Here is a 25,282-nt window from a genome sequence, read left to right on the forward strand (position 1 = left end):
GAAAAAAAATCTGTTTAATTGTATTTAGTTGTCTGCCTGTCTGTATGTTTCACTTCAAATGGGGTGAATTATTTCCATATTCTTGAGCGGACTTGCAGGAGCATGTCATTCCAGTAATATTTTTCTGTTCTTCTCATCCCAATCTTCCTGATCAATTTCTTGTCTTTCTGAAGTGCTGTTATGCTCAATGTCGTCCATACTTTAAAGGTATTTCAGATTAAAAAACTAGTCCTGTTCTTTGAAATTAAACTCTAGTTCCTATTTACCACCTATGTAACTGTTAGAAAAGCAATAAGCTAGGACAAAGCCTTTCCAATGAAATACCACAAAGTTACCAAAAGAAGAACTATTTTAAATTTAGTTCTGATTGTAACAGAGAAGAGCTCACAAAGCGCCTGAAAGTAATGGCTAATATGGATGAAGGGGATTACTGAATACCATTCTTCCCTATTCTAAAACTCAAAGACTGAAGACAATGAGTTCCCCCCAAAAGAAGCATCGACAAATTCAGCAAATTGATTAACAGAAACTATGGGGAAGAAGTTCCTAAAGGATAAGGGACTGCAGAAGAGCTGGCAGACACTAATAAAATAGGCTATACTGAAGATGACAGCAAATTGTCCTGATGCAGAGGAAAATGTTTATAGCATCAGCAAGAGCTCTTCAGTTGCCTGCATATCAAGAATTTGGCACACAATTAAGGTGAGTACAAGGAATAATATAAGCATGGAAAGTTAATATCAGAAAGACTAGGACATAAATAAATTGCAACTACCAAGGGGCATAAATGGTAGCAAGAAAGTTTCTATGAATGCTTTTGAAGTTAGAGGAAGATGACGTGTAAGTGCATTGCCAGGTAGAGGAAAAAAAAACCCACAAAACAGATGACCTGGAGGAAGATTAAGTCAGTCTTTATACAAACAGGGAGCTGTAATCAAGTATTTGACACAATTAATTTAAACAAGAAAGAAAAAAAAGGATAGGCTGAAACATAAAGAACAGGTTAAAAATATTTAGATGAGCTAGATCTATTCAAGTCCTGAAGGTTTGATGAAATTCACTCTAGAGCATTTTAGAAACAGCCTCTGGAAGTTCAAACGTATTTCAGAGAACTTGAATAAGGGGGTCCCAGAGGACTGCAAGAGAACAGATTCAGTTATCTTCCTTTTGTGGAGGGGAAGTAGAATGCAGCAAATAGGCAGACTTTAAAACCCACAAAGATATTAGGACAAACTACTGAACAATCAACTACAAGATGCTGAAGGTGTCGAGAAAGTCAAGATACGTATGTCAGAAGACAATTCAGTCTTTTTTATTGGCCTGGTAAGAAGGTAGAAATTTTTTACAATGAGGGTGGTGAGGCACTGGAACAAGTTGCCCAGAGAGGCTGTGGATGCCCCATCCCTGGAAGTGTTCAAGGTCAGGTTGGACGGGGCTTTAAGCGACCTGATCTAGTGAAATATGTCCCTGCCCATGGCAGGGGGGTTGGACTAGATGATCTTCAAAGGTCCCTTCCAACACTAACCTTTCTATAGTTCTATATTTGATATATCTTGACGTTCATAAGGCTTTCTCATACTACCGCACATGACATTCTCAAAAGCAAGCCCAGTCTTCAAATCTACTTTTCTCCCTCTTTGACCATTAGACTTGCTAGCTTGTTAATCACACTTGAAAGAGTTCTTGTAGTTCTTTACGTAGCAACAAGAAGGGTCATGAAATCAAATCTGATGGCAGGTTCTTCTACAATGCCGTTGAGAATACTCTTTCAATTTTAAGACACATGAAATTTTCAAACAATTTTAAACAATACTGCTACTGCAGCAATCAAACTAATTACTGTTATGTGGAAGGATTTAATCCTGATGTAACCAACGTTCTCACAGATCATTAGCAGAGAACGCCAGCCGGTACCAGGGCATAATAAGGGCTTGCCCCGAAGACAGAATGGTAGAACAAAGAATGAAAGACATTTTGTACAGAAATGAGGAAAAAACAGCAAACATGTCTGACTTGTAGCACGTTATAGTGTGTTTTCAAAGTCTTTTATTTAAATGGATTTATTTATGTTTTCTGCTTTCTTGTCAGTTACCAAGTTAAAATGCTACAGGAAGAGATGTTCCCCTGTATTTGGTTTGCATGGCAAAGTTTTGGTAGCAGGGGGGCTACAGGGGTGGCTTCTGTGAGAAGCTGCTAGAAGCTCCCACTATGTCCAACAGAGTCAATGCCAGCCAGCTCCAAGACGGACCTGCCACTGGCCAAGGCCAAGCCCATCAGCGATGGTGGTAGCGCCTCTGGGAGAACAGATTTAAGAAGGGAAAAAACTGCTGCAAAACAGCAACTGTAACTGGACAGAGGAGTGAGAATACGTGAGAGAAACAGCCCTGCAGACCCCCAGGTCAGTGAAGAAGGAGGGGGAGGAGATGCTCCAGGCGCCGGAGCAGATTCCCCTGCAGCCCGTGGGGAAGACCATGGCGAGGCAGGCTGTCCCCCTGCAGCCCAGGGAGGTCCACGGTGGAGCAGATCTCCACCTGCAGCCCACGGGAGACCCACACTGGAGCAGTCTGTGCCTGAAGGACTGCAGCCCATGGGAAGGGACCCACGCCAGAGCACTTCATGAAGAACTGCAGCCCGTGGGAAGGACTCACATTGGAGAGGTTCATGGAGAACTGTCTCCCATAGGAGGGACCCCATGCTGGAGCAGGGGAAGAGCGTGAGGAGCATATTACACTGTCTGTCATATAAAAATTCTTTTCTTCTTGATGTTACAAGCACTAATACAATGAAAATAGCCTAAATGATTACTCACACCCGATCAAGTGATTTGCAGGAGGAAAGAAAGAAGTCAAGTTACTGTGAAACATGAATGTAAGTATTCTGCTTCCTATGAACAGTCTTCTATTTCAAGATCCGAGGCTATGGGATCTTTCTCAGGGAAGGCCACAGCTATTTTATTTCTTAAGATACTTAATTAGAGCATTGTCCACTTGTCAAAACTCAGTCACAGGTCATGAGGAAAGTGTGGTGTAGGGAAAGAAATCCACTTCTTGATTAACAACTATTATTCAACTGAAATCTCATTTGTTTACTTCATTTATATCTGGTTAGAGAAAATGAGGACTGGATACAACAATATAGATGTAATAGATACAGAAATGAAATTCTACTACCTCCTCCTACAGTTGCAGATCTTGTTAAAGAGGCATCCTCCTGTCCTTCAAGTTGCCTTTTAAGTTCTTCTGCAGATTCAGAATGGAGCTGCAGGAAGTCTTTTATGGCAAATGAAGCTTCCTCTTTAACTGGATTTATCATTCGCTGCAGAACTGGGATGTCTTCCTGTCGGACTCGCAAACAGAGTTTCTCCATCTCTCTCATATTGGCACGAAGTTGCTGTAAGTTTTAAGAGTTATTTTGTAGGTTACTACGTAAGAGCACCAGACACCTTCAGTGGTTGGGAAGCAACTATCATCTTGATTATCTTTAAATAATCAGTAAAAGTGCCATTCCTAAGTTTTAATAAACTAAGACCAAAAAAACCCTCAAAAGTCCCAGGTTTCAAGCAATCCTTATGTTCCAGGTCACCTTTCCTCTACATCCATTTTCTTTTCCAGACTGCATTGTTTGACTGCAGCTCGTTCACCTGTCAAAGATGCCCCCAATTGCTGTAAAAGCCTGTGCCTCCGATAACACAGCGAATCCTCCCCTTGAACCCACAGATGCTGTTACTTTGTGACCCAGTACTATTCCCTGGCCTTTTTATAATGTTCTTGCAGAACAGTCACCACATAAAAAATACAGCGCTCTGAAGAGAAGGGGCTTGTCCTCACTTAAGGTAGCTCAACCTAAAGATGATCCCTTCTTAGTAAACGACCCATCTCCTACTCTTCCTAAGGCGGGTGACAGTCCTGTAGCCGACAGTGGTACCGAGCGATACAGCGATTTAGTCACCGCAACTGGAGCTCAACACTGTCCATAGAGGAAGGCACCTGTACTTCCAAGTGCTTCTTACTTGGAGGTGCCACTATGTCATAACCAGCTCGCTAAATCTGTTGTATTTTTAATATTTGCTTGTGTTTGTGAGTTCACTTGGTTCTCTACCTGCACAAAAAAATAAATGAGGGTCGCAGCTCCCAGCACAGCAGTCCCTAAGCAGTGCAGTGAGGCATCACCAGGACATATTGCTGAGTCTTTTTGGATGCAGCCTACTTTCCATAAGGGAAACTAAGCTATCTGTCCCAGGAGAGCAAGAACCACAGATCGAGGAAGAGATGGTTCCTATTATCTTCTCTGGTGAACCAATTTATCCATAGTATCAGCCAACCACAAAACAAGGGAGAAATATTTCTGAAGCCATTTTGATTTTCTTGCTGTCAATTTTATACTTTATCCACTTCTCCAAGTAAAGAAGTCAGTGGGGTTTATTTTGGGTTTCAATTAAAGTATTTAGCTAATTACTTCACTATGTAATTACTGAAGTTATTTCAGTGTCTGATCAATTTAGGCCTTTGCCAAAATATTTACCTAAGTTGCAACAAGTTAAAATAATATCCAAATACAGTAAGTGATTGCTTTTCAAAATCTGCTTTTTCTTATAATGAGCAACTGTGGTGATTATAGCACTTCAAGATATAATCATTCACAACCCCCAACTACCCCAAACCTATCATTTTCATTTTGTAAAGACAATTTCAGGGACAAAGGAGAAGGATTACTTTTTTTAAAAATATTTATATTCTTTTTTCAGAAGAAGGACAAATATATTTGACTGGAATATCAAATATAAGAAAACACAGAAATATTTCTTTAGTTACTAGAGTTTTGAGAAGATATGAACTATTCACAGCTAGCAAGAAGAGTCTGTGTGTAGGCATCGCCTGTGAGATAAATTTCTGTCTACAGCAAAAACAGAGGGGGTTTTTACTGCCCAGGCTTTTAAAATCTAAAAATGCACACAACTTGTCTTTTTCAACAAATGAAAAGAAGAAATTTATAGTTTAAATTATACCACTTATTGTTTTAGGACAAAGTTTTTATGTAATTATTAAAAGAAGACTGTAATAAAAATAATACTCATTGCATTACATTATAAGGTGATATAATAAATTATATTATTTATTGCACTATTTACCAATTGTTTTGAATATTCTTCTCATAGCAGAACAAGAGAATAGATTAACATTAGTGAGTGGTTAGAAGAAGAAAGGTTTTCTTCAGTAATACAAACCATATACGGGTAATGCCTTAGAAAGGCAATATTGCTTACCTGGAAAAGCAGGAACTAGATGGAACTTATTCTATTTATATACCCTAGTAGAACTGATTTTTTTAACAGGTATGAAAAAAAATAGTAGAAATATAATTAGAGAAGAAGGAAATTAATTCAACAACAAATTGAAGTAACACTGCACAAGCCATATTAGGCAAGCAAAGAAACAACTACCAAATTCGTAAAAATCATTTGTCAAATTACTAAGACTATATGCTATTGTGTGCTTAAATTAACAGCACTACTAGCCAATTTAGGCTGCATTATTTAAGGCTAACCCCAGGTAAAAACACTGATTAACAATAAAAAAAAAAAGGAGATACAAAAAATAACTTAGTGAGATAGAGCTGTATTAGAAACATGTTAACCAATAATATTCCTCATACATTTCTCATCTTAATCTACCTTGCTCTTCCTGTTATCTTCCTCCCATGGTCTGCCCATAAGTACTGAAAAAGGGAGAATTTCATCACTGTCACAGTCCCCCACGTGCCAAAATTCTCTGTTTATAAAATCTTGGAATTTAATTTAGAAGACAAGACAGGACTATCTAAACACAACATTTAATTATCTGTATTGTGAGAATTATATGCAGGGGACTGAGTGAAGCTGATCCTGCTGTTTTGCTTCAGGAAACAAAATTATTATCCTGTCTTTGGCCACAATGGAGACAAAAAAACAACAAACCAAACAAAAACATGTTGTGAAATAGTGACAACAGTGAATTTGGGATGAGCTAATAATGCTTCCAAAGCAGTTTCTTTCAAAAAAAAAAAAAAAAAAAAAAAAAGGAAAATTTCCAAGTTGAAATTTTGTAATTTTGTTAAAACATAGCTCTGCTAGGGATTTGTACCACTGCAGCTGCAGCTCAGGCAAATAACTGGTATAGCCAATGCATGAGTATAGTGAAGATGTTTACTGTGCAGTGACCAACACAACCACCAACTCGCTGGTGGAGTTTTCAAAAATCCTGAACAGAAGCTTCAAGAGATACAAACAACCCACCTTAAGGAATGGCTAAATTAGATCCTCACTTTCACTGTTCATTATTACCTTGCTGATCAAATAGAAATATTTGTGAGAAAGATGGAGGAATCAGATGATGATATTTGCCTATTTGGTGAAATTTCATTTTACTACCTCTTCCTTTGTGGTTTTGGAGAGAGGACCCTTGTTCCATTTCCTGTCAATTAAACAGAAGCCGAACAGAGTCAGCCTAGCAAGAAAACTAAGCCCTGCTGCGAGGAGACATGTCTTAGGACTCACCAGGGTGTAACAAGATAAGTGTTATGGATATGCAAATGACCGTGACTTCTTTTCATAATCATTTTAATGGGACGGAGTTTAATTTCTGGGTAGAGCATAAAAGTGTATCACTCTCTTCCCAACTGTTTCCACTTTTAAAACCAAGCTTACTTAGTGAGGAAGGTAATACAAAATTCTGTTTTCATTTATGGGAACTCTTGAGTTTTGAACTCACCAAATTCAGCCCAAAAGACACAGAATTTTTCTTTATAATATTTTCAATTTTGGTCTGTTAACTTCCAAAGCCAAATAACAGTCTTTGTTTCAAATGGCTTTCTCACAAAAACTGTAGGAAAATAAAGCTGGCAAAAACCTTGGGAAGTCATCCCTTCAAAGCGGGATCTGCTGTCCCTATTCTGACAGTTGTTTATCTAATCTGGTCTTAAAAGGACTTCTTTATGAAGAGCTACAACCTCCTTGATACCATACTGCAAGAATTCATTATCCTAATTGCTACGGCATTTTCCTCATGTCTAACTGAAATCTCTCTTGCCTCAGTTTAAACCAGGTATTTCTAATCATCTCTGTTCAAAACAGAGAAAGACAAGCCCGGTCCTCTTTGCAACTATCTTTTCCATGTTTGCAAACAGACAACACACCACTGTCAGGCATTCTTTGGGCAAACTAACTGATTTGTCAGTCTCCAAATAAGTCTCATTTTCTCAATTGCTGACCATTTTCACTGCTCTCCCTGAATAGTCCCTAATCAGTCCACAGCTTCCTTAAAAGTGTGGTGCCCAAACTGGACTATTCTACCTGGAATCCTACTACTGCTGACCAAAGAGACTGTATGAGAGACCACACTGACTACTCTCCTATTTATACATCCCACCACATTATTTGGCTTTTTTGTAACACTACCACACAACCGGTTCACTTTTACTCTGTCCTTCAAGTCCTCTTCTGCGGAAGTGCTGTCCCAACAGCTTCCCACGCTGGATCTATACACCCACCAATTGTCCTTGTTCTCATCCAAAAACATACTGATTTTTCAGGTCTTTTCTCAACATCATTATGAATTCTAACTCTGTTCTCTCCACCAGAATCCCTTAAGTCTCTCCCAGCTTTATGCTGTTTGCATAGTTTTGCTATATAATGAAACTACTGTTACATAGCTATTATATAGTGCTTTCATCCCTAGATCTCAAAGGACTTTACTGGAGTAAGGTTCACTATTGTTCTTGAATAGATGCAGACACAAAGTCTGAGCCCAATTTTTCTAATTTGGAGGTAAGTCTGGGAGATCCACCAGGATGGTGGATTCACTATATTATGTCAATAAATGTAATGGATTTTTTTCAGAAAAATAAATGAGAAGAGGCATGGTTTTCGCAAGTACTGTGGAAAAATCTATTGACTCTACAACACATCCAAAATGGAAAGGAACAGAGAGGTCATACATAATGAAGTTGCTCTGCTTTTCCATTCTTTTCAAAATCTTTACAAATGCATTCAATAAAAAATAAAGAATAAATTATAAACTTCTATCAGAAAGTAAAATACAAAAGGATACAAAGGAGCCAAAAGAGGGCTTCATTTAAACTTTTTTTTAAATCACTGTTGCTGAAAATGACTGTACACATCTGTCCATTAAGCTTACCTTATTACTCAGCACACAGTTTTAATTAAGTAAGAAAAGGACTTATTTTAAGTATTCAGTTTTTTGAATTATCTTTAAAATCACAAAGTATCTTCCCATATTCTGCTCCTCCTAAGTGGTTTATGAATGGGACTTCCTCTACAGATGTCTTGGACATATGAGAAAAATTATAGACTTCCTAAGGAATTCAGAAGTCTTAACAGCAATTTTCAGCAAACCAATAAACATTATTCATACAAAAGAGTAAAAATTCTTGGGTTTTTTCAGTATTTGTTTTTCAGAACAGTAATTTTTCTTCACTGATAGTGACAGCTGAATTTTCAAAGTAACGCAACTTGATGAAAAATAGATGCCGTGTTTCTATAGGCTTACTACAGGCTGACTTAAAATACCATCATCACTTCACACTCAAATACGTAACACTCGGTGAACATCACCACCAATGTTATACCAGCAACACCTGTCTCTTGTCTGCAACCAATTTCATTACAATTGAGAAAAAGTAACGGATGACAACAAAGAAGGAAATAATGTAATTCCTATTCAACTGCAGGTAAATGCACACAGCGACCTGCAGTACCTTGCCATGGCAAAGAGCTTGGGCTGCATTGCCACAGCATCCTGTTAAGGACACATAACACCACAAGGAAAAGAGGAAGCAACAAAGAGCATAAGGGCACCTCAGTGCTTCAGTACTGACCCAACGTGAGGCTCCCAGGCACCAGGATAAATACCAGGTCTGCATGGTTCCACCTTGTACAAATGTCAAAGGGCTGAGATGGGAACAAAACTCTTGAAAAGGCAGCATGGACTTGAGATGTAGGATTATTTCCATGTAACATCTGGTATCTCTACCAGTTATGGAAGTATCTGAATTTCTATCTAAGGCCCCCAGCAACAACTACCTGAAAATCGCAGTGTTTAAGTATCTGCTTCAGCCATGTGTCCCTGGCAAAACTGATGTTCCCAGAGTACTCAGAAACTCCAGCACTTCACTTACTCTATCCCCATCAGCCTATACTGCTCCTAACGCTACCAGCTAACTGAATCATGGTGGTCATGCCATTCTCACATTCAATCTCTGCCATGATCATTCTCTTTTTCTTCTTCTTGGTTGTATTATCATTAAATGTAATGTCACACACATTTTCCAATCGTTTACACTTTAAACTCTTCATGCTGAAATAGTACATGGATGACACGGGATCTGTCATATCAATCAGTCCCTTTTTCTCTTTATTTCCTGTCTTCCATCCATTAATCACTGTCAACTCTCCCTCCATTCTGCATGTTGTTGTTTTAAATTAAGTAAATAGCACCTCCAAACAAACCCACCACCTTAAACTGTCTCAAACATAAATATGATTTTTAAGAAAGTACTGCAGTACCTTAGCTGTGCAAATGTAACGCTGGACTTTGTTCAAAGTAATGTAATAAAGGATATATGTTACAAATTTCTTGGCACAGGTCAAAGAGACTCTGAGTTTAAGGATATATTTATCCTCCAGATGGCCACAGGCTGCAATACTGAGCTGTTTTTACATGACCCTTCATTGATACCATAAACAATCTCCTGCAGCAACAAACTCATCTATCTTGCTTCTCATGCTCTCCCAATATATTTGCATAGTATTCCAGAAAGATACTTAATTTGAAGACTGCATCATTTTAAAGATGGTACAGAAGACATGAGCCATACAACTAAGCTCTGAAGATTTATGCAAAAGAGAGCTAACTGAAAACCATCTTTTATTTGTAAATCATTTTCAGTTGAAATGGAAATTATAAAAGTGAAAAAGAAAAAAAAATAGATCTTTCAAGTAGCTTTCCAGGTCAGAGCAACACAGTGGAGAGACTACATCTACCTAGGTATGTTTTGCAGAACAGTCTCCTTTTGTGGGCTGAATATAGACTAAAGCCAGGTCATTCACCCACAGTATTTTTCCTCTTTTTGTTCAATACCTTATATCCTCTCTAGTAACTGCAGCATTTTTCTTCCTCTCACTACGAGTATGATCAGTGCAGTCCTTAGGTGTTACAATAAAATACTGCCATTTCACTGAAATTAGCTTAAATCTTGCAATAATTAACTAATTGTATGGTACCGTCAGCATGTATGTGGGCAAAGCCCAGCAAAACTGCATGTTTATTCAGACCCTAACGTTTTACAACGTCCACAGACTGTCCCTAAAAACAAAAATCTACAAGAGCACATTTGTGAAGACTAATGCACAGTATACAAGAGCAATTTTCTCGGTATTTTAGAAAGGGTGTCATCATGCCCTATACAAAGATCTCCCCAGTTTCTTCACTTTCCTTTTTAGAGGTTTTTAATGTGGCATCCAGTCACCAGAAAGAAGAGGTATACATTTATGCTCATCTATACTTCTATTATAATTTTGACCATCGTCAAAACTACAACAGAAGTAATTATGCTGGGTAAACTGAAAATTCAGAAAAATGGCTAATTATGTGCACATGGATTAAATGTAGAGTGGCTGTGCATATATTTGTCTAAAACCTGTGGCGGATGCCTTGGGTCAATATTGACTTAGGGATTCCTAATGTATTTTTACAACATCTAATTTTGAGAGCAAAGTGTGTGCTGCAGAGAACATTTGGTATCACAATAATTAATCTGATTTCTTCGCAAACAAACAGATCACAAGTCCATTGGTAAACATTTAAACAGCTTACAGCAAACACATTCTACATGTCATATAATTTATTATCAAGTACTCCAGACTCCTAACTATTTAATTAAAACAAAGAGCTAGTCTACTCTTCTTGCATGGACCCAAATACTTAGTCTGCTCTCTGGGTATCAGAATGTGAACCACTTTAATGCGTAACTTGTATCCAGATCTAAAAGCAGTAAGCATTAAATAAAATATAAAAAAATTTATTTTGGCTGAAAGTGGCAGGCTTTAGGTTCAAGACAAATATAAATGTTTCTAGAGACAAATAGGAGGTTTTATTACTAAAGCACTTAATGTATTTAAAAATACCATCTTCAACGTGATTATTTTTTCTCTAACTTTTAATAGATTTTGTCTTGCTAAACAAATGATACTGATAATAAAGAGTTCCAAGAAAAGCCTTTCCTACCTCAGATGTGAAAATAGATTAGAGCACAGACATAAACAAACACATGCTTACTACACCACACCTGTTAGAATGGCATTTTTTTAATAGGACTTCCACATTTGGAAGACTCTTTCGATACTAAGAACAAATTTATATTCATATTTCAAAAATACTTTGTGAAAAATCCAAATAAACATTTGAACCTCCAAATAACAGAAATATCAAGTGGATTTCATATATAACTTATCCACACTGAAAAGGCTCATTAACATCTTCCATTCCTCAAAAAAGATACATAACTCCAGCTCTGCCTACTGTCTCATACTGTTGTTCCTTTGGGATTAAGTTCTTATTTCTGAGGGGGTTTTTTCCATTTTATTCTGGTCTAATTTCCCACAGGAGTCAGTAAGGCAGTGCAACAAACACAGGAATTTACAGTATTAAAATTATGAAATACAGTGTTTTAGGACTGTGCTATCCCTGCTGGCAAAGCCTGCTTGTCTAGATGCAATGTAGGTCACAAAACATTTGTACTAGTAACTGTCATGTCCCTACTCTGAACAACATATATGAAACCCACCAAAATGCCTCTCCTGCTGGCAAAGCCTTTCCCCAGAATTTTGCCAGTACAGCATGTTATAACCACTAGCTGCTGTATCTGCATCAGCAAACTTTGCAGTGCAGATCTGGTCTTTGTGGTTTTCTGTACTGACAATCTTCTTTGGCTGTGTCCTATTTAGCAGTGTGAAGGCTGATGTTTGGCATTAGCTTTTGCATCACTTTCATCAAGACACGCATTTTTTTAGAAACAGATGTGAGATTCCCTGTGTGCTGAGTTATGGATGACTATGCATGAAGTCACTGAGATGATGCCATGCTGACAAATGTGTCTGGTATTTCCTCCTTTGATGATATTACACATATAATGAGATTTGCACACCAAACTAGTAGTGCAGATGTTCTATGTTTGGTCTGAAACCATGCTTTAAAATTAACAGTATGCCTTATTGAAATTCCTATCTTCTAATTTAGTAATGTAAGAGGATAGTTTGCAAAAGACCAGAGTCTCCAAACTTTTGTTTGTTCAAGAATCCTGAAACATTTCTGATTGAATTTGCCTCATAGGACACAATTAGGAAATCCCTACCTTTTAAATGAAGTAAAGCAATACCATGTACTTGTCAAATCCACCTTTGAAATATACGTCTCTGTGAAGATACATCCCTGAGGTAACCAGTACTATGTATGTAATTTGATTCCATTAATATCACAGTCATTTTAATATCCTTACCTGAACTGTTCGTCCTGCATTAATGTGCTCTTCGTGCAATCTGTCCCAGAGCCTGCATCTCTGATACTAAAACAAAGGAAAAATACTCCATGTAATTGCTATTTTTGCCAACTGGCTATGCAGAAAAAAAAGGAACACTCAGTGAAGAACCACTTTAATTTTCCAAAATTGACAGTAAAGAAGCTGAGTCATAAGCATTTCCACTGCAAAATTAGAGAGGTAAATGGCAATTATTTTGTGAATAATATTGTACAATGTATTTTACTGAACTGCAGATAACCAGGGTTTCAGCATCAGTTTTTAACAACAAAGAGCTATTGCAGCATCCCAATACAGCTGTGGCATGCATCACTTGGTGGTCAGTAAAACGAAGGACAGAAGGAGGAAAAAAGAATGGAATTGGGGATAAGAAGTACTGGCCACATAGGACAACAAGGTATCTGATATTAGTTACAAAGAAAATTGCATTCATTACACAACACTACTGTCTACATTTACACTTACCGTTTCTATATGGTTACAAGAACCATCAGGGCAGATTTGGCACCTGCATGAGGCTCCACTAACTTCAATGGGAAACTATCCATACAGAACTTTCCACGGGACAGAGACCAGAGTAATTATTTCAGTAGCAGAGCGCAAGTTTCACAAAAGAACTGCGTATCATCACATATAAACCTTTTCATCGTTAAAATAAATCAATCCCTGCTATTGGCAGTTGACATAAATAATATAGACACTATCATGAAAAAGAGCGGTAAAATAATAGAAGTAGAAGCTGTGATTCCTGGAATATGTGCTGAAACCATCAAAGAATGCATTTACAATACTAGACAATATTAGAACATTCTTTTTGATTGTTTAAATAACAAGACAAAATACTTACCATGATTTGTGAGGTATTTTTATGTAAAGTTTAAATCCCCCAATTTCTTAATACACTTCGTTACCAACAAAAAACTTTATCTACAGCCTACATCTTTCCTTAATTCTTTTCATAGTTTTAGAGGCTACAGCAATAAGGATCACAAGTTACTCAGCTTCCTAAAATACAAGAAATCTGAAGTTACTTCTTATTTTCAGAGAAAAAAGTTCTTTCAGATCAGGGTTTTGTAGTGCTATGGAAGAGAAAAGGTTTAGTGTTCAATTAAGTCAGATTAAAGTGATTTTTCCAGGAAACTAGCAACTTCTGCATAAATTATTATGCCATTAAAATCACTACAGTTGTTCTTTAAAATAAAATGGACCAAAAAAAAACCTGTATCAACAGCAGATCTTCCAATTCAGTCATCCATGAAAGAGTACTGAAACAGGAATTTCTGAAGGTGGAACAGAAGGGGTTTGGGGAAAAATTACTTTTTCAATTTCAACCAACTGTAACATATTGTCCACATACCAAATAAGAAAAAAATCCTGTTTTCCAGTTAACAACAAGAGGAATTCCTCCAGGAAACCTTTATTGCTCTTTATAATTTCTACTAGAAATGCTCAGCACATTTATCTGCTTTATATATTTATAAGTTCTTTTACTTCGCTTAAAAATTCCTAGTGTGCTAGTGATGGCCTCAAAGAATCCAATGACTTAATAATACGCCTAGAGCAATGACATTCATGCAGTCAGAGAATTCCTCCTTGTTGACTTCTCTTTGTCATCCAACACAAAGTAGGTCGTACTGCGCAATGTTCACTGTGGGGGACTCAAGGATAGCAAACCTTGAGAGGAGATGGTATTGACATTATTCATCATTAACAAATACATGTAAAACTAAGGGAGGTCCATGAAGTAAAAAACACCTATGGAATCCTAACCTGTTAAAGCAGGTCCAGAGGAGAGCCACAAAAATGGTCAGAGGGCTGGAGCACCTCCCCTATGAGGACAGGCTGAGAGAGTTGGGGTTGTTCAGCCTGGAGAAGAGAAGGTGCCAGGGAGATGTGACTGCAGCCTTTCAATATATAAAAAGGACTTAGAAGAAAGAGACTTTTTACTAAGGCCTGTAGTGACAGGACAAGGGGCAACGCTTTTAAACTGAAAGAGCCCAAGTTTAGATTGGACATAAGAAAGAAATCTTTTACAGTTGAGGGTGGTGAGGCACTGGAACAGGTTGCCCAGAGAAGTTGTGGATGCCCCATCCCTGGCAGTGTTCAAGGCCAGGCTGGATGGGGCTTTGAGCAACCTGGTCCAGTGGAAAGTGTCCCTGCCCATGGCAGGGGAGTTGGACTAGATGATCTTTAAAGGTCCCTTCCAATGCAAACCACTCTGCGGTTCCATAATTCTGTGATATTTAATAATAACTGTGCTACAGCTAAATAGTTTGTATTTCACATCAGAAATACAAAATGTAAGGTTACTCTTAGACACTCAATCTCTTTTCCTCTTTGTCCCATTCTCTTTTGAGAGCTCTCTTTAGAAAGAAAGCTTCATGCTTATGCTTTGGATCCCTTCCATTTCTGCTTGAAAGTACCCAGTGGACATGGAGAGAACTCAAAGCTTTTCATAATATCCTCTGCGTTAATTTTTGTAGCAGGTAGTGCTCACCAACATTTCTAAAAGCTCTACAATAAATATCTTATACAAAAGCATACACTCAGATGAAGACTGCAGTAAGACTCCAATAAATTAGTTTCTCATTTTGTGTCACCTTTATGTATCTTCCCACAACAATGACCCCCAATCCAAGGTAAAAAATGTTTCGCACAACATCCTTTAACTTTGGCACAGTCACAGGAAATGAAATTAAAACTGAAAGCAACAGAGAAAAGGATGCCATGTCTTACAGCACTTTTTTTTTTTTTAAGGGTTGTTGAGTGTCACCAACAAAGTTTAGGGCAGCATGCCAAAATCTCCACCTTCCTGTAGTACCATGACAATTGTTTTCATCTAACAGAGGCTAACAGAAAGTTGTAACTCTTTTGGATAAGCATGCATTTTATTCCCTGTTTTGGAGTGAAGGCCATCCAACCCACGGAATGTGTTTTAGAAAACAAGAACTCTTTGGGGAAAACATGGAAAGAAAAAAAAAAAAGGCAAGTATAGAGAACCAATTTCTTAAGGACAAAATTTTTAAGTCTTCAGAAACTGCCATATGGAAAGTTGGACTCTCAGATAGTTGAGAAGCAATGACAATGGATTTATGGTAGCCACTTTCTCTGAAAAGGGGTGCTCAAGGTCAAATTTCATTATATATTGATTTTATAGTTTCTTCAAACAGTGATTTAGTAGATTAATTGTTTGGACTATCTCTGGAACCTAAGGTTTAAATCAATATTCATGAAATGAGGTTAGAGATATTGGCTTCATCATAAGTAAATAATGTTGCTGCTCTAAGCAATTTGACATAATTACTGATTTTTGCTTAAAAGTAGCCTGTAAAATAAACAGGATCAGATTTTACAAAATTATCCTTTTACCTCTAGGGATGTTTGGTTTACATGGCTGAAAGTTAATTTTACAAAAAGTACTTTAGAGAAAACCATTTAAGCTGCTGATGCTGACAGCTCATAAAAGTACTGTAACACATTCATTATGGCTAAAATGCATGTAAAAGATATAAAATGCAAATTATCATGGAACTATTTCAAGCAAACTATTGATAGTGTTCTGATAATCTAAAACTACCTAGTGACAGATTTCAAATTCTGATTTGCCATATTTCTATTTTCACCTTCTCATAAATCTATCAATAGAGTAAACTTTGGAATACTTATAGTTCTTACAGCCAGAAAAGTATTGGAAAAAAAAAAAAAAAAAGAGAGAGAAACTTTCAAATTTTAAGAACAGTACACTGAGTGTGGACTCTTTAAAGAGTCGAGTATTTAGGGACTATTTTTATACTCAGATGTATTACTTTTCATAAATGTTTGTGCCTTATATTTTTTTGTCATACACAGAAGTTCTGAAGTCTTCAGTACTGCTGAATACCTTCTGGTATAGTTACCAATTGTTAATTTAAAGGTTTTATCCATAGTTACTTGTTTCTAATAATTCTATTAATTACTAATTCAAATATCAAATCTGCCAGGATTTATGCTGTCTAGGGATGCAGAAATTTTTAACAGTGTTCTGAAATTAGAAAGACAAATCTACACAAAACATTGCTACCACTTCTTGCTTTCATAAAACTGTTGTTCCTGAGGAAGGGCAGTTAACACTAATTTTAAGAACTATGTTTACAATTATTTAAGGATTTTTCTGATGTGCAGATTTTATTATGTTGACTGAACAGATCATTCACACTGATACCATCAACAACCTGAAAATCTCAAGAAATGATTGCATCAGATTTTTACATTCCAAATATAAAATTGAACAGCTCAATAAAGCATCTTGGTATTTCAATGTGGTCATTGAATGCCATGACAGAAACACTGCAGTCTGTATTGCCTATAATTAAACTCTGGCTAAGCATGAGTTTCTCTGACAATGCTTTCAGCAAAGTGTTAGATAGAACTAACCTAAAAACTCATTTTATCCTGAGTGCTAGTATCTTCTGCATTTTCTTCTAGACACAGAAATCCGTTCTTGCAATGATCTCCCCTTCTGTCTGCAAAACAGGAAAGCTTAACACAAATGAGTTGCTGGGCCAATAAAGACTTCAGCTTACCAACATGTGGCTGAATTAAGTGGAACCTATTTCACCCCTTCCCTGACACCATGGTAACACTATCTGGCTAGATACAGCATAATTATTCTTTGTCTAAATACATAAAAGATATTCAGCAGGATCAACCACTAAACTGGCTACCCCTCCTCAGTGACCAGTTTCTGCAAAACAGAACAATTCCCAAGATCATCTCTCACACTGTTAAGTACTACATAGGGTAATGACTGATCACTTCTCTGTTTTTCACTGGAGCACCCAATGCCTTTTGAAGCTTCTTGACAGGGTGTTTATACACCCTAAATCTGGGAGAGTTTACATACGTGGATGATACCTAGCAAAGAATCTACTTAGCTGTACAAAATAATACTTTTCAAAAAAAAAAATAAATCAAAAGTGTAACAGTTATGCACATCCCCTCCATCGTCTCTCCCTAATTACTACCTTACACACATCACATGCTTATCTCTACCTTCAAAGTGCAACAAAACCATTTGTGTACCGCTAATGTGCCCTGCTAATCACTTCCCATTCTGTACTGGCAGGTCAGCTTCCCCCTCCCATCAACAGACTACCTTTTTCCAGTGACCACCCATTTGTTCCTCTCAGGAAAGGCTGCAGCTTTCACACCACCCTTTTGCGGGTATTTATTAACATCATCCCTTCGCTTCTCAATGCCTTCCTCAAGACTCTCAAGAATGGAATGCCTCACAGTTCCACACTCACTGATGCTGTTGGTGTTAACTGGAGAGCTGCCCTGAAGAGATGATTTTTAATGTAATTTTAACATCAGCCAACTACAGACCAAAAACTCTACCTCTCTGCAACCATGAAATCCCTCTTGGTGGATTATGGCAAACACATGTTGCTTCCATGAGCAGTTGTGCAAATTCTGCTTAGAGAAAGAAGGGAACAACCTAGCTACCAAGACTGTCTCTATTTGACTGAAACAGTTTGCATGGAAAAGCTATTATGATGATGCTCTCCTCTAGGCACCTCTGAATCCTGTCCTATCCCACATTATTCTTCACTAGTTGCCCTTAGCTAGCTCTATGGCCACTGCTAGGTATGGGCCATACACACTGAGAGACGTACGCACTGCTCCATGGAGGCTGTAACACGTCTCCAGGGCAATTCAACAGTCAAGGTTCCTTCTTTCCCCATCATCTCACCCAAGAGCAAGCTAATACTGACTGCTCTGTACTCTGGCTACAATGCAAAGTAAGTCAATTAACTGCTCTTTGTGGGACAAGCTGGAGAACAGAAAGCTGCTCCTGACCACTATAGAGCGGGGCTGCTGCAAACTGGCCAATTCCAAGGCAAAAAAATGCTGAATCAGCTGACATCTAGCTCACATAATGAATTATACAAATATGGAATAACAAAGAGTAAACAACAAGCTGTGACTGAAAAAACAGGTCATCTCATTCAGAAGTTATTGCTTCAGGCAAATATTATACTAATAAACTGTTCAGTTTGTGAATATTGCAGTTCATATCCTTACTGTATCCTTATTACACCCTTACCAGGAAAGAGTCAAATTATTATCTCCCATCATTAGTCTCAGCAGCCGCAGGTCTTCCTGTATCGCAGTTTTTCTCTAGTCCCATGGTCAGCCATCATTTCTGCACTTTCACCTCCCATCTGAGGTACTTCTCCACTAGCTCCCCCACCCAATTCTTTATCCTTCATTTACACGAGCCAGGAAGAGTTTCTTCTTGCACGTAAGTACGGGAAAGTAAGAGGATCAGGCAGTGGGAACACAGCAAAATCATCTCCCTGTTTTCAATGTCAGATTCAGGACCAGACAACTATCCTGGCCATGTTTATTTTACCAGGACAGGTTTTGCCACAGCGTATGCAAGAATTTAACTTCTCAGAAGCATGTTCAGTTTCACTGTTACGTGTGAGCTATTGTCAACAAAAAGCATATAAACATGCTACAGTTTTGATAAAATTCTTTTTCTATTTACTTAAAATAATTCAATCTATTTCTCTCAACTCAATTTAAAAATGTATAGAGAAAAAGATAGGTATAAACAGTAAATTACTCAGAATAGCTGGCAGCAAACTACTAGGACTTAAAAATAAAGTAAGAATATTAGGCTGCTTTCCCTACGATAACTTTTTAATACAAAACAGTAATGTTTCTCACTCTGTAGGCTGACAAGTTACTACAAATGTAAAGGCCTTTGTACACACTGAACTACCAGTTTCATTTTTAGCCAAATTTGAATTAAAGATTTGAATAATCAACTTTTCATCAAAATCTCTATATAATCTTCCAGCATGACTGCTTCTATACTGTAAAAAGAACTAGATTAGTAAAAAGTGAACACTAACCTTCTCAATATTTATTTGGTGTTTTCTTAACCTTTCCAAATCTGTTGGAATTGCCACTTTAATGAATTTCTGAATGGCAGGTTCAATTCGACGGAGTTTAACTTTTTCATCATCTTCAGACATCCTAAAAGCAGCTTTCAGGTCAACACTTTCAGGTCCAGTATACCTTCACCAAGGTAGAAAACCCTAAAAAAAAAAAAGAATTACAGGCTTACAAAAATGTAGCAATCTACAATCACTTTTTAAAAGAAAGCAAAATAAGGGAAATCAGTCTTTCCAATAATCACATCTATTCCAAAACCACATTTGAGCAGCATTAGCTACTTAAAATCCAGATACTGTATTTACATTTAAATGTATTATTTCCGTTTATTTGCAGGCTTTGGGGATCATTTTTCATTGATAAAACTTAACACTAACAAAAAAAATAGCTAAATAATTAAGACAAATGCAAACATGCTTTGCAGCATAATGATATATGGAAATCTTTGAAAAAACTTTCCAATCAGATGCTTTGCCTGATCAGAGTACAAGTTCTGCCAATTTACATTCTGAACTGTCGTAAAAATTGTAAAACATGTCCTGAAAAGGCACCAAAATAAAATTAATTTTTGAAGTCCATTTCCTAGAAAGATTAACAGCTCCTGAATGAAGATTTGCACCCCAAATTGCATTTGTCCCCTACTGAAAATGACTAAGGCATCACCTAACGTAGGGTTTAAATAGGTTGCTGAAATATTTGCAGGACCAGTAGGTACAAAAGCAGCCTGAATTCTGTTCCCTGCATATGCATAAAACATAACTTTGGAGTTTCACTTCTCTAAAAGAAAGATATGTAGAACTGTATATAATAGCGTTTATCTACAGAGCATATGAGCAATATAAAGGAATTCCATTATGCTGAATGCACACAAGGGGAAAGAAAAAACTATTGTGAGGTAACTTTGTAGTTTTAATACTGTATAAACAGAAATTATTTAAATGAGATTTTCTTTCTGTATACTCCTTTTCTAACAAAAAGAAGAAGGGGAATTGCAGACACGTATGAGAAAGTTTTGTCACAAGCGTCAGTAAAAAGACATGTTACCAGCAACTGCATCAGAAGGCTCTCTCCAATTTTCCTCTTCCAGTAACCAAACTCATTTAAAATAGTTAAACGAGCATAATTGTTGTGGTACAGAGCAGGCACAGCAGAATGTAACAGGTTAAAAAATGTTCCTACTTTTCCACACAGCCAAACATATTATTAACAGTGAAATGAGACATTATTTTTCTCACACCTAACTATGGTGCGAAAGTGCGGAGAGAGAGTGTTGAGCTTTTTCTGAGACCTGTGATTCCTGCAGGCAGGGCGAACTTGAAGGCAGACACCAGTTGATGGCACTGGGTCTTCGACAGAACCACTCAAAGTTCAGTCACAGCCCTCACTTGCAGGCTGCAGGGAGGATATGTACAAATCTCCCTCATCTTCAAAGGAGCCAAGTGGTAGGCATCTTCCATCAGGCCAGTGAGAAAGCTAAAAGCGCTTCTAGCAACGGCAAGCTGAGCTTCTAGAGGAAAATAGTCCAAATTACTCACCTTTTCCAACACAGCTGCAGAGAAAACAATGTTGTGTTTTTCTGAAGAACCAAATGCTAACAGAAGACTCTCCTTAATCTATCGCACCCAACGCAGAAACTGAAAACGGCAGAAAACTGACTATTTACTGAGAGTAGACCAAGTTAGGCGAAGTCAATCTTTAATGTTTCACTGATACATCCTTCCCTTTTTCAGAACCTCAGAAGGAAATTATTTCACCAACCGACTTCGCAGTCACTGCTATTTTGTAGTCATTGCTAAATTATCCCCACTCCAAATTATAGAGACATACTATCAAGCAGTCTTACAAATCCCCTTCTAACCCAAGGTATTTAATATTAATAGTTCTTTGTCCAAATCTTCAAATAAACATGCAGTGGGTGGCCTCACATTTCTGGGGATGTAAAAAGAACTTTAACCCTTTTGTGTTGATTTACTCTTTCCACCATTCTAAAAACAGTGGCTTATATGCAAGATGATAAAAAATACATTGATTCTTCTATTATACCTTGGTCGCTACAGTCCCTAACACTTTTGAAGGAGCCACTCGTTATCTCATAACTGAACTCCATTTTGAGCCTAGAACAGATTTTTTTTGCAATGAGCAGAAGATAAAAAGCATCCTACTCCAAACTGTAGTACCTCCTCTTCGAACACACATTTAATTTCCTGACAGCTTATACACTAATCCATGAGTTTATGAGCTAGAACGAATTAAAAATTGGTTCCTTAAAGATATTTAGTAGCCCTGTCATGCTTTTCTTTAATACTGAATCATCCTGAAGAAGGGATGACACAAATTCTTCAAACTTACTGCACAACGTGAACTCACAGAAACCCACAGTCCATTCTGTCTTGGAATAAATACATCAGAGACTAAGCTAAATCCATCATAATTTTGTCCTTAACCTTTAATGACATCTAGATATTGATGAGTCAAAATTGACAGTTTAGGTGACTTATAAACTGGACCACTGTGAAAGCAGAGTTAATGTAACCAACAGCCATATGTCTTGAGTAGGTGATCTGAATAAGCAACAGTTTTAAATTCAAAGATTTGGCTGCATGCAGGGCTCTGGATAGTCATTTTCTTCTTAAAAATTCCCAGACAGTAAACTAGCTTTCACGACAGTGTCTACGAATTTCTTTAAGGCACTGCTGCCTAAAATTCACTAACAGTAAGTGTGAGAAACTAAGAACGAAGTATAAAAACTCCTTACGTTCTGAGCAGGTCTCCTGCTTAATGTTCTCTCTAACAGTACAGTTTTAACAAAAAATTCTAAGACATAAATTACCAATAAGAAAATATGCAAGGTCTTACTTTTTTTTAAGTTCATATAATATGGTAAATAAAATTAACATTACAACTTTTTGTGATGACCTTACGTTTGTTCCAGATGCAATATCAAGGAAATCTGAGGTTTCTTGCATACGTTATTGGGTTTGTGTTTCCCTAAGCATAACTTTAACAATTAATATCTAAAGCTGTAATGCCTGATTTTTGAGTAATCACGGAGTAACAGGACAGTTTAGGTTGGGGGGGGATTTTCATACGCCATCTAGTACAAGCTGAATTACATGTGGTTGCACAGGCCCTTGTCCAGTCAAGTTCTAACACCTCCATGGACGGACACTCCACGCACTCACTAAATCCCTCCTTCAGTGTTTGACCATTCTCCAGGTTAAAAACAAACCAACAAAACCAAACCAAAACCAAAAAGACCTTCCTCATAGCTAAACCAGCTTGTGTCTGTTGCCTCTCATCCCACTGCCATGCACCTCCAAGAGGAGCCTGGCTCTATAGCTTCCCCCGCACAGCAGTAAGATCTCCCACTCCTTCACCTTCTCTTAAGGCTGAACAAATCCACCTCTCTGTTTCTCCTTGAATATCATGTGTTCCAGCCCCCTAACAGCCTTGCTAGTCTCACAGGTGCCAAATAGAGGTGAACAGTCACTCTCTCGACCTGCTGTTCCTCAGCCGCATTTACTAATACAGCCCACAACGTGGTTGTCCTTCGCTGCAACAGCACGCTCAGACGCATATTCAGCATGTGGTCCACCACAACACACAGGTCCTTTTCTGCAAGGCTGCTCTCCATCAAGTCTTCCCACAGCCTGTTCTAGTCATCAGGCTATTCCATGCCAGATGCAGGGCTTTCTTGTTGCCTTTGCTGGAATTTGTGAGGTTCCTGCCAGCCCATTTCTCCATCCCATCAAGATCCCTCTGAGTAGCAGCCCTGTCCAGCCTATCTACCCCTCTCCTCAGGCAAGTAACAAACACTGCTCTCTACTTCAGCTTTTTAAGAAGATAATTTTGTCTCTGTCCTTGGATCTCAATTGCAGTCAGCATGTACACGAAGCTGCAGAAGTTATGAGCCCTCTCTCAGAGGGTGCCACTCAGACACCACACAGTTGTGTGACAGGCCACCTTCCCTTTCTGACCGCTTCTGTACAGCGCCGTCGCTTGGACTGTCCTTCCTACAGGCATTTACCAAGTCCCAAGCACAACGAAATCTCGAGTTCTCCGAGACTGGAATACTTGGCTCTGATTCTCTAAAATAAATTCAAGTTTGAGCAAAAAAGCCCAAGAGAATACCGTATCATTAAATCAGTAATTTAAAAAGTTAGATAAAGCCATTTGTAATTAACTGTCCTTTATTACATTCACTGTGCAAGATATTTCCATAAACAAAGATATTATAGAATCTTGTCTTTTCAGACGCTGATGCTACAGGCCTGTTAAGAGGTTATCTTCCAAGTAAAATACTTTCAATTTGACATTCAAAATTCATGCACCAAAATTCAATTCTATTTCAGTGACAGAAATAACACTTGTCCAGAAGTGATCAAGACCCAGATGTGCAATAATTTTCAGTCAACTGTGTCCATAAAAAAAGAAGACATATCCAAAGCATACTGAGCAGTATTATCAAAGTACTAGGTGGTGACAGAAATTATATATGTATCCCTTCTTAATATTACGTTTTCTGGAGACTGCCCCCAAACTGAAACTGTAACTGTGAAGTAAAATTAGCATCAAAGAATACCATTAACTTGATATCTGCACTAAATATGAAAATCATCTATGATTCTTACTACCCAAGACAAGGAAAAATCCCTTATCCAGTTTGTCCACCCCATGTCCTTGAAATTATTTAAGTGTATCTTCCACGAAGGATTAATCTACATTCCTTTGTTAGTAAGCAACAGAGCAAAAGAACCTGAGGAGTTCCACTCACTTGATCTTTGCTTTACCAAACAAACAGGTATATAAAGCAAACAAAATTTTCAAAAACTGATCACTTCCTCTTTCAGCTTTTGAAGGCCCAATCACCATATGCTATCTTATTTCATTGCTTAAGTCAAATAATTCTAAGGGGTAAGAGAATCTTAAGGCATCCAGTTCCAAACAGCAAAAGTGTGAATTTAATTCCGACACTAACACAAAATCTCCACTTACTATGTGGTGGTGCATAGAAAGCACAGAGTCATATAGCTGCAGTCAATCAGAAGTAAAATTCTTCCCATGTAACTTGTTATTATAAATTTCAGTAAATATAATAATATACATCAAATTAACACCTATGAACTTCTGTTAAACTGCTTAGTGCTCTCCACTCAAATACGGTAGGCAAAATGCAGAATAAACCTGAAGAGTTCTGCTTGCCCACGGAAATGCAATGTAATTCACGTATCTGATTTTAATTCACTTACGACACTTCAGACAACCACTACCACTAAAAAAGTACTTCCAGCATAGATGCCTGTTTTTAAGGGTTGTAAGGCCAAAAGCTTTTTCCTTTTCCCATTGTAGATTAGAATACGGATACTAGCATGCAGAGACTTACAACAGCTTTCTCACTAAGGTGACCTGAAACACTTCTTCCTAGAGTAGTACTGGCCCCAAAGTTGCACTGACAGAGTATTCACTGTTGCTTACTTGGCTGGGGTCTGTAGTTAGTGAGGAACAGGCTCCTGTGGCAGGCTACAGCCAAATTGCACTTTGGGTCCGAATTACATCTTTCCGCTTTGGCTGTAGAAGGAACCAAAGGAAAACAGCTTTCTTAGGCTGCAATAAGGCATTGTCACCAGCCCCAGCATGTTCGCAAAGTGCCATGAAACTACGCAATGGGATAAAGAGCCGCGCATGTGGGATCTCCCACAGAACAGCCGGAATTAGCAGCTGTACGTAACAGGCTGTGGTTCCTAGCAGG

At 37.8% G+C, this 25,282-nt stretch overlaps 1 protein-coding gene across 14 annotated transcripts in view; it reads right to left on the minus strand.

Annotated features, from left to right (window-relative positions):
* Positions 1–25,282, minus strand: part of STX17 (syntaxin 17) — a 37,622-nt gene that overhangs the window by 10,874 nt on the left and 1,466 nt on the right. For 4 of the 14 annotated variants that reach the window (XM_075022834.1, XM_075022827.1, XM_075022821.1 and 1 more), the window contains 3 exons: positions 19,491–19,676; positions 12,550–12,615; positions 3,171–3,390 (listed from right to left, as the gene is read on the minus strand). In XM_075022834.1, coding sequence (XP_074878935.1) covers positions 3,171–3,390; positions 12,550–12,615; positions 19,491–19,613 — 409 coding nt within the window. In that variant the 5' untranslated portion in view covers positions 19,614–19,676. Of the gene's footprint in view, positions 1–3,170; positions 3,391–5,671; positions 6,264–12,549; positions 12,616–19,490; positions 19,677–20,770; positions 21,041–21,068; positions 21,168–25,008; positions 25,102–25,282 lie in introns of those variants that run through there. The other 10 variants (XM_075022831.1, XM_075022822.1, XM_075022830.1 and 7 more) reach the window with 6 other exon arrangements.

The sequence above is a fragment of the Buteo buteo genome, chromosome 3 (assembly GCF_964188355.1).
Source record: "Buteo buteo chromosome 3, bButBut1.hap1.1, whole genome shotgun sequence".
Lineage (NCBI taxonomy): Eukaryota > Metazoa > Chordata > Aves > Accipitriformes > Accipitridae > Buteo > Buteo buteo.